Source organism: Patagioenas fasciata, chromosome 2 (genome assembly GCF_037038585.1).
Source record: "Patagioenas fasciata isolate bPatFas1 chromosome 2, bPatFas1.hap1, whole genome shotgun sequence".
Taxonomy (NCBI): domain Eukaryota; kingdom Metazoa; phylum Chordata; class Aves; order Columbiformes; family Columbidae; genus Patagioenas; species Patagioenas fasciata.
Window position 1 is genome coordinate 70,819,599 of NC_092521.1, and position 12,510 is coordinate 70,832,108.

At 38.5% G+C, this 12,510-nt stretch overlaps 1 protein-coding gene across 3 annotated transcripts in view; it reads left to right on the forward strand.

Moving 5' to 3' along the window:
- GALNT1 (polypeptide N-acetylgalactosaminyltransferase 1) overlaps window positions 1-12,510 on the forward strand; it is an 88,780-nt gene that overhangs the window by 31,759 nt on the left and 44,511 nt on the right. For all 3 annotated transcript variants that reach the window (XM_065830952.2, XM_071804391.1, XM_065830953.2), the window contains one exon: window positions 11,831-12,062. In XM_065830952.2, the coding sequence (XP_065687024.1) occupies window positions 11,924-12,062 (139 nt within the window). In that variant the 5' untranslated portion in view covers window positions 11,831-11,923. The remainder of the gene's footprint in view (window positions 1-11,830; window positions 12,063-12,510) is intronic.

Here is a 12,510-nt window from a genome sequence, read left to right on the forward strand (position 1 = left end):
TATTGAGTATTTGACACATCTGTATGAAGAGTGATCTTTTGAGAAGTATAGTATTCAAAAAACTGAGTTTGCAGTTTGACATTTTAATGTAGAACTTTAAAAAAAAATGGAAGTAAATTTGATTTTCTGGACTATGCAGAAACATTATAAAGGAAGATGAAAAATATGAGCATTGAGAATATGGAACAGCTTACTTTGGTTTTACTTCCATGTAGTCTAATCTAGTGCATATGATTTTTTAAACAGATTGCTCGCAATAGTAAATCTATTTATCTTCAGCAGGAATTTTAACTTTAGAAGAAGTCATGTAGGTTGGTCTGTTCTGCTTATAGCTTATGCATCTTGCACCTGTCAGGTGATTTAAACTAGTCATTGGAATGTGTGACTTCTTGATTATTAGAAATTCTTGACTGATTGTATGCATTTAGTCTTAGTGAACATATGTCTTGTAAGGCCAAGTAATGCTGCTTTTGGCTGGAAGCCTTCATGCTGTGTTACATCATGTCACAAGCCTGAGTATCTAAAATACGTGGAAGTGTTTACAGGTTTTTGTTGCAGACAGCAAATAGTATAGTAATAGCCTAATCACTACTGTGGCACTATCCCCTTGTAATATAAATTTTAGTTAGTGCAGATTTTATTTCTTAAAAGAGCCTTGGAACCAGCATTTAGCTCTTATAGGGAAGCTTAAATTACTTGATTAAAAAAAAAAAAAAGTTTTGTCTGAGTAATGGTGAGCTTGCAAGATCTGTAGCTCACACAACAGAGTTGTTTTTCTTCAGGAAATGGAGATTTTTCATCTAGAACACCTGTACCAATGAGACCTGGATTTTCCTCTTCCAGTCCCGTAGTGCTGGGATTGAAAGACCAGCCAGCACACAGCTCTTCAGGTTTTTATTGAAGATCCAAGTCAGTTTATAGCTCTGGGATGCTGGTTGACAGGAGTGTTGCTGTCCTGAAAAGCTAAGTGCTGGGTCACCAACTGTGAATCTTCCAGAAAGAAAAACCAAAGAAAATCCCACTGCAGGTCTCTGTGAAGGATAGCAGAGGCTCAGCAGAGGCTCAAATATGTCTTACTGCTGCATCTTCGGGCATTAATTATCGTACGTTGGGGATTTATGAGCTTGGTGCATTGCTAGCACTGACATTAAAATCCTCTCTTGCTGCTGTTAATAACAAAAGCTCTTCACTCATGAATTGCTCATTGTTTTCATGCTGCCTCTGGTACTCACTGATGAAAATGCTGTCTGTATTCTCTCACTGGCTGTTACTCCAAGTCAAGTACACTCGGTAGCCCTCCTGGAGCGTGCAAGTGAAGTAGCTGTGGCTTGGAAGAGGAATGTTTGCTCCATGTCAGCATCTGAAGGTGTCAGTAGCCCAATTTAAGACTGCAGTTTTTTCGGGAAAAGAAATAACTGTCTGTGGGCTTATAAATCTGCTTTCCTGAAAGGATTGCCTATTGTGTAGTTGTCAGGAGAGGCAATATCTGCTGTTCAATGTAAGAAGGAAAAGGTTTGAATAATGGTGGTTTGAACTCACCTGCTGCTACTGTAATACCCGAGAACTGAATGCCTATGCAAAAACTTACTGCTGTTAGCTTCAAGGTGATATATATATATATGTATCTATCTATCTGTGTATTCATTTTGTTATATGTTGTAATTAAATTGAACTAATGATATACACCTAATTTTTGAATCAGTACTGTAAGATGATGTATAGGCCTTTTTGTGTAGGATTTACAATATTAAATAATATATACTGATTGTTCACTAGGCATAATAAAAGCATATTTAAAATCTCAAAGCAGTTGAGAGAACAGAAATGTGTGAAGGATCCCTGAATAAATCTGTCTGGTTTTAGATATTTTTAATTAAACCTGGAGAACAGACAGAAAAATGAAATTGTTGCCTCAGTCATTTGAAAGCTACTTAAAAGTCATGGATAGGAGTCAAGTGGATCTCATCTCTTGATATATCGACAGCAGTAGTCTTTGTACTCTTATTCTATTCTTGGTTTCCAAGTTTTAGCTATCCTCTTGAGCTCTTGTAATATTTACAGCGGTATTCTGATAGGGAGTGTTTTATCTCCCTCCTGGATCTATTTATTCTTTTTCATGTATAGCAAAAACTATTGCAAAAAGGAATGTAAATCCAAAATCTGTGGAGTAAATTGGTTTTAATATTTTGTTATTTGATTAAAATATTTTTCATCTGGTCCTTTGAAACCTTCCCCATTGCATTTTCTTCCTTCAAGCAAGATAGGGCTTTCTTAAAGTCAGTCTAAAAAGTATTGGTTATGGTTGGGGAAAAGAAGTAACTTAAGAAAGCCTTTCAAAGATTTTAATTTGAGGAGTTCTGTAAATAATCCTTTATTTTCTTTCCAAAGGCAATCCATTGGGAAAATTTGGGTTTAGGGGAATCTGTGAGTGTGGATTTTTTTTTTTTCCTTCTCCTAAAAGACCAACTTAAACACAACTCCCACACACCTGCCCAACTCAGAGCTGGTATGGAGGGGTTTTGTGACAAAGGTCTGGCATCTGCATTTGCTTCTGGGAGCAATTAATTTAGGCCTTTGTGTTGTTTGCTCCTATATAAGTTCCAGGCTGGAAGACTGGGAGTAGAAAGGATCACTTGGATCATTGTGTCCAGGCCCCTGCAGTGGACTCTTACAAATCCCCAGGGTTCTGCTTTGAAACATCTTGTTTGCTAATACATAGCTCTCCCTCTGCCCTTCCCTTGTGTCATACTGGTGTGTGATACAATGGTTTCTGGTTTTATACCTAGGGAAAATACTTAAATGATGCATTCAAAAATCTCATTGGCCTTTTATCCATGACTGGGTGACAGTGGCAGCTCAGAGTGTCACCCTTCTGAGCATTTGCTTTATTGAAACTCTTTGGCTGACAGCAAAGTTACATACTCCATTGCATACTATTGTGTGTATTCTGTTGTGTCATCTCGATCTTGTTATTCCAGTTCACAAAACCATCTTTATTTCTACCTTATCACTTGAGACCTGTTGCCATTAAAAAGTAATAAGATTGTCAATCTAGATCTTGCACCAAGATTACTAAAGAAAATAGTTGCCAGATTATCAAAAGTGCATTCTTGTCAGCCTACTAAGTTTTTTTCAGTAAGTCTTTACAGTCTTTCTTGCAATCATCTTGTTTTTCCACATTATTTTTTTGTATTAATTCTGATCTCACCTTAAATAAGGTTTCCATGTCAGAGCTATATTTAAAATGTTTTGCACTATCTGACAGCAGTAACTTTGAAGTCAGTTGTAGATTGAATGAAATTTACGCTGTTCTAATTTTATAAAAATGGTATTGCTTCTTATTCAGCTTCTGATCTACTTACATCTCTGATCATTTACTCAGTCTGTTCTAGAAACATTTGCAGTATTTATATACTATATACTGTATTAATTACTGAACTAATGTATACTATGTTAATGCAGTATTAACATAATTTATTGTATTAAACTAACTACATGTCTGGATGGCTTGCTGTCCTTCTGAATTCCATTTATGCCTGTTTCAGGTAGTATATGTAGTAAATTACTAGACCTGTCTACTATCGTGCTTTGAAAGTTCACATGGCAGGTCTTTCTGGACCTTACAGAAGGGATCGTACCGGCCATCCTGTTTTTACCAGAGTAGGTAATCTTAGTTGGTTTTATTTTGTCTCGGGTTTGATCATTTCTATTTCCTTGTCCCTCCTGCAGTTGTTTTTCACATATTTAATCTTTGTTAAATGGGGGTAAACTATATTTCTAGGATAATTAACGTTGGGCCCATACTAAGTAGTTATTAAACTGCAAATTATAATTTTTATTTGAATAGTGCTAATTAGGAAGAGAATCAGGAAGGATTGTGAAGTAGTGGGAACTCCTTGAAAGTGATGACCAAATGTTTGCGAGATTTCTTGGAAAGTTTTGAGGAGACTTTATCAAGATAATACATGCTGCTTACAAACTCGTTGGAGAAACTCTTAAGTACTCCAACTTGCAAAATGAACTACAATCATTTAACTTTTGGAAACAGTTTTTAAGATCTTTCTGAAAAATATAGGCACCAAAATAAGAATGTCCTTTGATTTTCTTGCAGTAGCTGGAAGAAGAGCTTGCTTTTTAAAGCATTTCTACACAGTTTGGAAATGTTATTTCCTTACTATAGATCTTAGAAGTAATTAGAATTAATCATAGAAGTGTAAAGGTTAAGTAAAGACTATTTAGGTAAGTAAATCAATAGAATCAGGGGTTCCAAGTGCACAGTGACTTAGTTCCGTACAGCTGTAAATAGTTCGACAAAACTGGGTGGAGTACATACCTGTTGTTCCATTGTTGGCATTGCTTTTCTGTGTGATGAGCCAGATGTTTGTCTCACAAGAGCTTCTACTTTTGTAAGTGTATTTATGCATTCTAGTTTAACTGTAGGAAAGCCTTTAGGAGCTCCTAACTTCTGTTTTTCTGTATTAAGTTCATCCTTGTCTTTTCAAGTATAGTCAGCTACTCCTATGTTTCTATTTTATTCTTCCTTCATTCCAAGTTCTACCAGTTTTAGAAACAAAATTGATAGGGTTTTTTTCAAATGGTCAATTTAAAACGTTGACTTCTGTATTGGAAATTCACTTCTGATGAATTGAAAGCGTAGTCTTTCTGCACAGAGCAAGAAAAATAGAAATGGATTTTACTGACCCACATTTCTCAGATTTTTCTGAAGAGTAGGTTTACATTTATTGAATTGTTCTCATACTGCTTCAAACTAGAATGAGCAGTTTTCTCTCATCATTTCTTCAGAACTTCCTGTTGCTGGATTATACTGAACAGGTGCCTTTTGAATACTGAAACCTTTGAAAATCTGTCACACAAGTGTAGCTCCATGAAGAGTACTACTCTTATGTTAACTTCCAAGCAGAAGAGAGTACTGGCATCCTTGAACTTGTGAATATTTTTTTGCCTGGTGAAGTTTACCAGATGTGTCTATGTTTCGGTGAAGATGATGTGCCATACACCTGTTTTCCACAGATTGACCTTCTGATTAGAATGTTTTTTAGAATGCTTTTTATAACATTAGAATTAGAATGCTTTTTATAACATTGAAACTAGGTAAGACTTTGTTTATCCTCAAACTGACCTATTTACTGAAGAGCTGATGGTGATGAGCTTCCTGGAAGCAAGTACTAAAAACAATTTAACAGAGCGTGGGCCAGTAAAAACACACAAAAAAAATACACCAGCAGAGTAGCAAAAGTGCTTCGGAAACCTGAGTTTAGTGCTGGCATCACTTCTGTTTTCGAATATAGACATACTCAACTGGATAAGCCTCATTAATAGTTCAGATGTGTGGAGTTTTAAGCAATGCTGATATTGACAGCTTGCATTTGCTTCATTTTTTAGGCATTTGCTCAAAAATCCATACATGTTCCTAATATGTTACTTTAGAGTATGCCAGCTTCTTCTCCCTCGTTACTAAATAGACTGAGAAGCTGAAAATTCAATTTCATGTAGGCCATCAATCTTTCTTTAGATGCTGTTCTGTTAATCACTTCCCATTTGGTTTAAATTGATATTAGTAGTTTAGAAATAGCAAATGTTGTGTCAGGATTTTGATGCGCCCTTTCTTTATGCCAACTTCAATCTATTTATATCGGAAGGTTTGGAAGAGAAACTTTACATCAGCTTTGTCTGTTTAGGTGCCACATCTGGTGTAGAATCCTGATTTAGCCGAATAACAGTGATGAAGTCCTTTGTCGAGTCTGTTAGGAAGTCATATTGAAGACTGATCACTAGCATAAACAAAAATGAAATTGGTCCAAAGATAAAAATGACTGAATGTGTTGTAATGGAAAAATGAAAAAAAATAAGTGTTCTTTCCAATGCCAACTGTGTTAGTAAAAGAGGTGGTAAAGTGAAACAATGTACTTTGTATGAGAAGTAATTTTAAAGATGACCTTTCCTATAGTGTCAAGTGTCTCATTGATTTTTGTCAGGGGGAAAAAAAATTGCTTGACCTTCAGAAGTAACAAGACTTGAACATACCCATTTTTCTTCCTTTCATTTTATTCTTGATAAGTTACAGCCTCCTACTCTTTCCAAGGTGTTTTTAATACTCCTTTTACTTCCATGGCGTAAAGGTTTTGTTCTCTATTATCCAATATTTTGAAGGGAGAAAAAAATACCTGGTTTTGCAAAAATCTTCAGTTTTATTACTTTGCTCAGTAGCAGAGGCAATTATTAAACTTATGCATTTTGGTATTATTGCTGTGGTTACTGGACTTGTTTATAGGTACAGTTGACTTTCTTTGCTCCAAGAACGTACTTCTGTTTCATGGGAAAGTTGCTATCAGACTCCAAAGGTTTCTTTCTGCAGAGCAGCTTCCTATCCTGTTGACACCCAGTCTATACAGATAATAAAGTTATTCCATGCTGAGTACAGGACTTTGTACTTGCATTTGTTGAACTTCTTCAGGCTTTCAGCCTGCCTGCTTTTGTAGCTGTTGGATGTCCCTTGGACTGGCCACCCAGGGCTTTCCCAGGGTATTGTCTCGATGTATAATCTGCATGTTCCACCCCCAGTTGGGTGTCACCAGCAGCTTTGCTGAACATGTGTTCAGTCCATCTGCCAGGTTCTCAGTAAAGACTAACCAGTATCAGCTCCAGTTTTGACCTCTGAAGGACACCACTGGTGAATGTCTTTCAGCTGGACTTTGTACTGCTGGTCAAAATGCATAGAGCCTGGTGGTCCAAGGTAAACAACGCTCACTGCTCTCTTCTTGTTCACCAAACCGGTCCTCACCTTAAAGCAATCTTCCAGGTTGGTCAAGTATGAAATGCCCTTGGTGAATCTGGAGAGTCTGTTCCCAGTTGCCTTTTTTTTGTGTGTGTGTGTCTGTAGGTTTCTGGAGGATTTATTCCATAATCTTCACAAGGGTTGAGGTGAGACTGACTAGCAGATGTCTCTCCAGATACTCTTTTTCCTTCTTGATGGTAGTTTTGGTTTGTTTTTTCTTCCCTAGTCCTGATGCAACACTTGGGATCACCACGACCTTTCAGAGATGATAGAGAATGACCCTGCAGTAAGATCAGTCTGTTCCTTCAGCACTCTCAGATGCCTCCCATCTGATGCCATGGAGTCGCACACATCTGAGTGTCTTAAGAGGTCCCTGACTCAATCTGTCTGTACTGCACATTGATGTTTACTCCCACAGACTCTGCCAGTAGATCAAAATCTGGGACACTCAAGAGTGAACCTTACCAGTAAAACAACGAAGGCAAAAAAAGTCACCAAGTATTGTAGCCTTTTCCACACCTGTTGTTACCAGGTCTACTGTCCCACTGCAGTGGATCTGTGTGATTCTCAGCCTTTCTTTTGCCAGAATCCTTATAGGTGCCTTTTTTTTTTTTTTCTTGTTCTTGTTTCTTCTGAACTTTAACACCAGGGTTCCATGCTCAGGAGATGTTTTTATATTCCTCCGAAGTAGTTGAGCTTCTACCTTCTGTGTATTTTGCAGAAGTACAAGAGCCTCTTCATAAAACTACTTGCCTCAGTTTGTCACACAGATTTTGCTCAGTAGCCCTCTTTCCCCAAAGCAGGTCTGCTGGTCCTAGAGGCCTGCCTTTGACACCAGCCAGGTGTTGGTAGGCTGTCTGCACCCCTGCCTGAATCTTCCCCTCCCACTGGAGCAATTAAGGAGAGCAGTATCGGGGTCCCATGCCTGCTGCCCTCTACCCTCGTGGGCTCTGCAGTCATTGCTTATGTGCTCAGGTTCATACCTGGCAGTATCATCAGTTCATACATGGGTGGATAGCCAAGGGTTGGCTGTCTAAGAGCTGAACTCGGGAAGACTCATCAGTCTTTCAGCAACATCCCAGGCAGTATAACTGTTTCAAAAATGCACATCTGCAGGCTTTCCTTCTGTTGTCACAAGTCACTGATTTCCTGGACCTGTCCATCACCCAGCTCCCATCTTGGGAGTCTCCATCCACCTATTCCTTGAGTGCAGTGCCTAGCTGTTTCTTCTTCCTTGCCTCATGGGGCTTAGATTTGTGGTGCTGCAATGTCTCTATGAAGACCCATTTACCTACTCTTCATTGTTGCTCATGGTGTGCCAGTCTGCCCACTTTGCCCTACAGCCCATTCAACTGAAGAACCAATGCTTCAAGCAGAGCACCCCTCTTGTGGGTGAGGCCACCACCACCCATCCAGCACCAGGAAGAGGTGCCTAGCATTTCTTGCAGCCAAAGCCCTGGATGGTGAAGTCTTCTTCCAGAGCTCTGAGTCAAGACTTTGGTATGCAGAGGGCAGTTGCTTCAGCAGAGTTTCTAGGCCCCTGTGCTTCACTGCTGTACTGCCTGAATTCTGCTGGTACGCACACAGTGGAAGTGCTGTCCTAAAACCAGTGGTAAAAATACAGTGTAATTCATGAGACGGTAAACTGCCCAAGGGAGTGAGAGCCTTTGTGTAAAGGTAGAGGAAAGGACCTTATTGGTGGTAACCACTGTGGGTTGAACTTTTGCATTGCTGTCTCTTAATCACTTTCAAAAACTGACAATGAATTCAAAGTGTTCACAAAGTGTCTCTTTGACATTTCACTAAACTCCCAAAGGAATTTTCTTTCATTAGAGGCAGATACAGTGCCAGCCTGTGCATTTTAAAACACTTGATATAGGTGGTATTTTTATGGACAGAAAGTCTAGATTACAGTTCTCCTGGTGTTTTGTTAATTTGAGGACCCCTAAGCACCGTGTTCCTGTGTGTTCTACTCTTTCTTTTATAGCCTAATATCTCACAAGTCTGAACTTCAAGAAATATGAGATTATTGACAGCTGGCTGATCACAAGCCAGCAGTGTGCCCAGGTGGCCAAAAAGGCCAACAGCGTCTTGGCTTGTGTCAGAAATAGTGTGGCCAGCAGGACTAGAGAAGTGATCATGCCACTGTACTTGGTATTGGTGAGGCTGCACCATGAATACAGTTATGGGGCCTTCATCAGAAGGACAGTGAGGTGCTGGAGAGAGTTCAGAGAAGGGCAATGAAGCTGGTGAGGGGCCTGGAGCACAAGTCTGATGAGGAGCAGCTGAGGGAACTGGGGCTGTTTAGCCTGGAGAAAAGGAGGCTGAGGGGAGACCTTATCGCTGTCTACAACTACCTGAAAGGAGGTTGAAGCATGGAGGTTGTTGGTCTCCTCTCCCAAGTAGCAAGTGATAGGATGAGAGGAAATGGCCTCAGGTTGCACCAGGAGAGGTTTAGATTGGATATTAGGAAAAAAATCTTCATGGAAAGGGTGGTCAGGCATTGGAATAGGCTGCCCAGGGAAGTGGTGCAGTCACCATCCTTAGAGGTGTTTAAAAAAGGCATTTAGACGAGGTTCTTAGGGACATGATTTAGTGCTAAATTTAAGTTAGGGTATGGCTGGACTCAATGATCCTGAACATCTCTTCCAACTGAAATGATTCTACAAGAATTTATTTAGTTTTCTTTTAAATTAACACTTGTTGAAGTCCAAGCAGAGGGTGGTGGTATGACCCGAATCTTTGCCGGATCATTTCTGTGGTGTCCTGAATTAGAACAAAAGAAGAAACCTATTGCATGGAGAGTTTAAGTGCAGTTGTACTGTGTCAGACAAATTTTGTCTGTTTACAGTACTTGTTTCTTCTAGTGGTTGATAGTGTATATCTAGGGAAGAGAATAGGGGAAATTGTAATAATACTTCCTTGTGGTCCGTGGAGTGACTTGGTGGTCACAGTCAGGGACTGCCTGAAGAAGTGAGGACTTAGTATTTAATAGCTAATGAATAGACCTGCAGCACTGCTGGTGTACTGTGGTAGGCTGTTCCCTTCCATAAATACACGGTGTGGGGAATACATTCCTTTTGTTTTTTAACCTGCTGGCTGATTTAGGTTACATCTTTTCCAGCCAGGAAGAATGCTGCTGTCTTCACTCACATCTTATAATGAAGCTGTCCCTTGTTGTCTTTATCCTTTTTGTCCTTTCTAAACTCTCTGTGTTCTTTCTGAAATGACAAGGGTGAATGTTCATAGAGTGCTCAAAATGAGAAGGCAGATACTGTGTAATGGCATAGTGATAGTTTGGTTTCTGTTCTTCTCTTAGTAGTCTGTAACAAATTATTTTTCTTTCACTGCTGCTGATCACCAAGCCGATGGTTTTATGGCACTTTATAGTGCAACTCCAGGATTCAGAGTTCAGGACCATCCTTGTGTCTATTGGAAACAAACAAACTACCCCTAGGTTTTTTCTTAATGTACCTCACTTAATGATTCTCTGTGGTAATTTCATCTGCTATTTTATCATTAAATTGCTAATTACAGATACTTATGCAGTTCTTCATTTTATATAGTTATGCCTGTATACGAAAACTATATAGATGCAAGCTGGGATCATCTTGAACAAAGCACTTTCTTGGCATTTGATGTGTACCTATGCAGGAAGCAGAGGGATACACATACACCCTTCCAGTCATGCGCAAGTGTGTGGATACAGGCTCCTATGTTGCTCTTCCATCCAAACTGATGCCACTTAATTGTATAGGAATGCATGGAGACATCAATGTCTCTTCTACTAATAAGTAGTAAAATGTATTCAGAAGAGGGAATATCATAGTACTTTCTCTTAAGAAGAGAGAAGGAAGACAGGAATCAAATTATGACAATGAAATACTAAAGAAAGGTAGTCTTAGAGATACAGGGTTCTTTTGTGAGGATTTTGCATAATCATGTCTTACAATTAAAGAAACAACATGTGTGTCAGTTTTAAAATTCTAGTGTGTTTTTGAAGTCTTATTTTCCTTTTTTTTTTTTTTTTTAATAAGTAGTTAAGAATATCTGTAATTCTGGTTTTAAATTAGTAAACTAGTCCCACTGGGAAATACTTTGGGAATGCTTTGAAACACATCAGTACTGGTGGGGAACCTGTTGTTGAAAGAAAAAAATACATATATATCATAGAGTAGTATAAGCAAGCAAGTGCAAAGGTGTTCTTGATTCTACCCTACGCAATTATCAGTCATGGAAATAAGCAGTCCTTGTAATAAAACTTCCTTGTAATTTGAGTAGGCCAAAAGAGAATTTCAAAGGTTAATGTTCTAAAATGTTAGAGTATACATGTTGAAAAACATATGAAAGTTTACTCTGTAATCAAACATTAAAGTATAAAAGGTACTTTAAGCATCAAAATGGTTAATTGATACCTTTAGCTTTAAATGCCTAGGAAGGGGTCACAGTGATTTGTTCATACTTTCTTCACGTTGCCTACTGTTTATCTACCAAAAGGGATGTTCATTTTTGGTTCACTGAAGCATTTTTCTTTGTGGCGAAGGTGTAATGTGCTATTGCACTTTATATAAAATACAGGCATTTGTAGATCAGCATTCCTAGTGATGGGCCCAGGAAGTCAGTGTGTGCTACATGACAGGAGCATGAGGAATATTAGCCATAGGCTTCATGCAGCACAGATTGATACCTTGCTTCCTGAGATTTCATTCACTGAGCTTGTTCTGATCTACAGAGGTTCCAGAGAATTTCTTTTAATTTCATTAGATGCGCATATCCTCTTCTCTAGCAGCTCAGCAGAGCACTCTGTTTTGGTCACTTGAAGTTTCCAATGATGATTGTTGACGTCGTAAAAGACTGGAGTAATGCTGCTTTAATATAACGTGTTCCCTAAATCTCTTTGGAGTGCATAAAGCGTTCATTTTGATACATACAGCATTTGGTAAATAAATCATTACCTCTAAAATGTAGTTAAAAATTCTTTTAGCTCCTGTCCTTAGGTAACTTTTTGTGACTTTTTTCTTTTTTTTTTTCCAGATATAGAAGAACGTGGTCTCTCAAACTGGATTAAAGAAACCTGTTGATATTTTTATTTATACTTTTTTATTTTTGTATTTGACTTGAAGTGCCATGAAAAAATTTGCATATTGCAAGGTGGTCCTTGCCACCTCTTTGGTTTGGGTCCTTCTGGATATGTTTCTATTGCTGTACTTCAGTGAATGCAACAGATGTGATGAGCTAAAAGAACGAGGCTTGCCTGCTGGAGATGGTGAGTTTTCTGCCTGAGTAAATCACACTCATTTAAAATTGCACTTCTTTTAAACATGTATTATTTTTTTTTCCCCCGACAATATAGCATTGCATCAGCATTAAGGTATTGCAGAATGTTCGATCTTTCTTTAAATGACTAGTGAATAAGCACGTTGCTTGAGTTCTATCTTGCAGACTTAAATGCTTACTTAAGGTATAGAATTTTAAGCATTGATGTATACGAAAAAAATAATGAAACTATACAGCAAGCAGTTCAGGAATGTAAGCTATGTTAATCTAAAACATGTTCTAAGTTTCCACCAGTAAAGAAACAAAGACACTGTCAGCATCATTAGACTTGGTGGTAAAACAAACCAGAGCAAACCAACAATCAAACTTACTTATCCCCCTGCCCCTGAAAAAAAGACACGAAACAACAAACAAACCAAAACACTCTCCCCAAACAA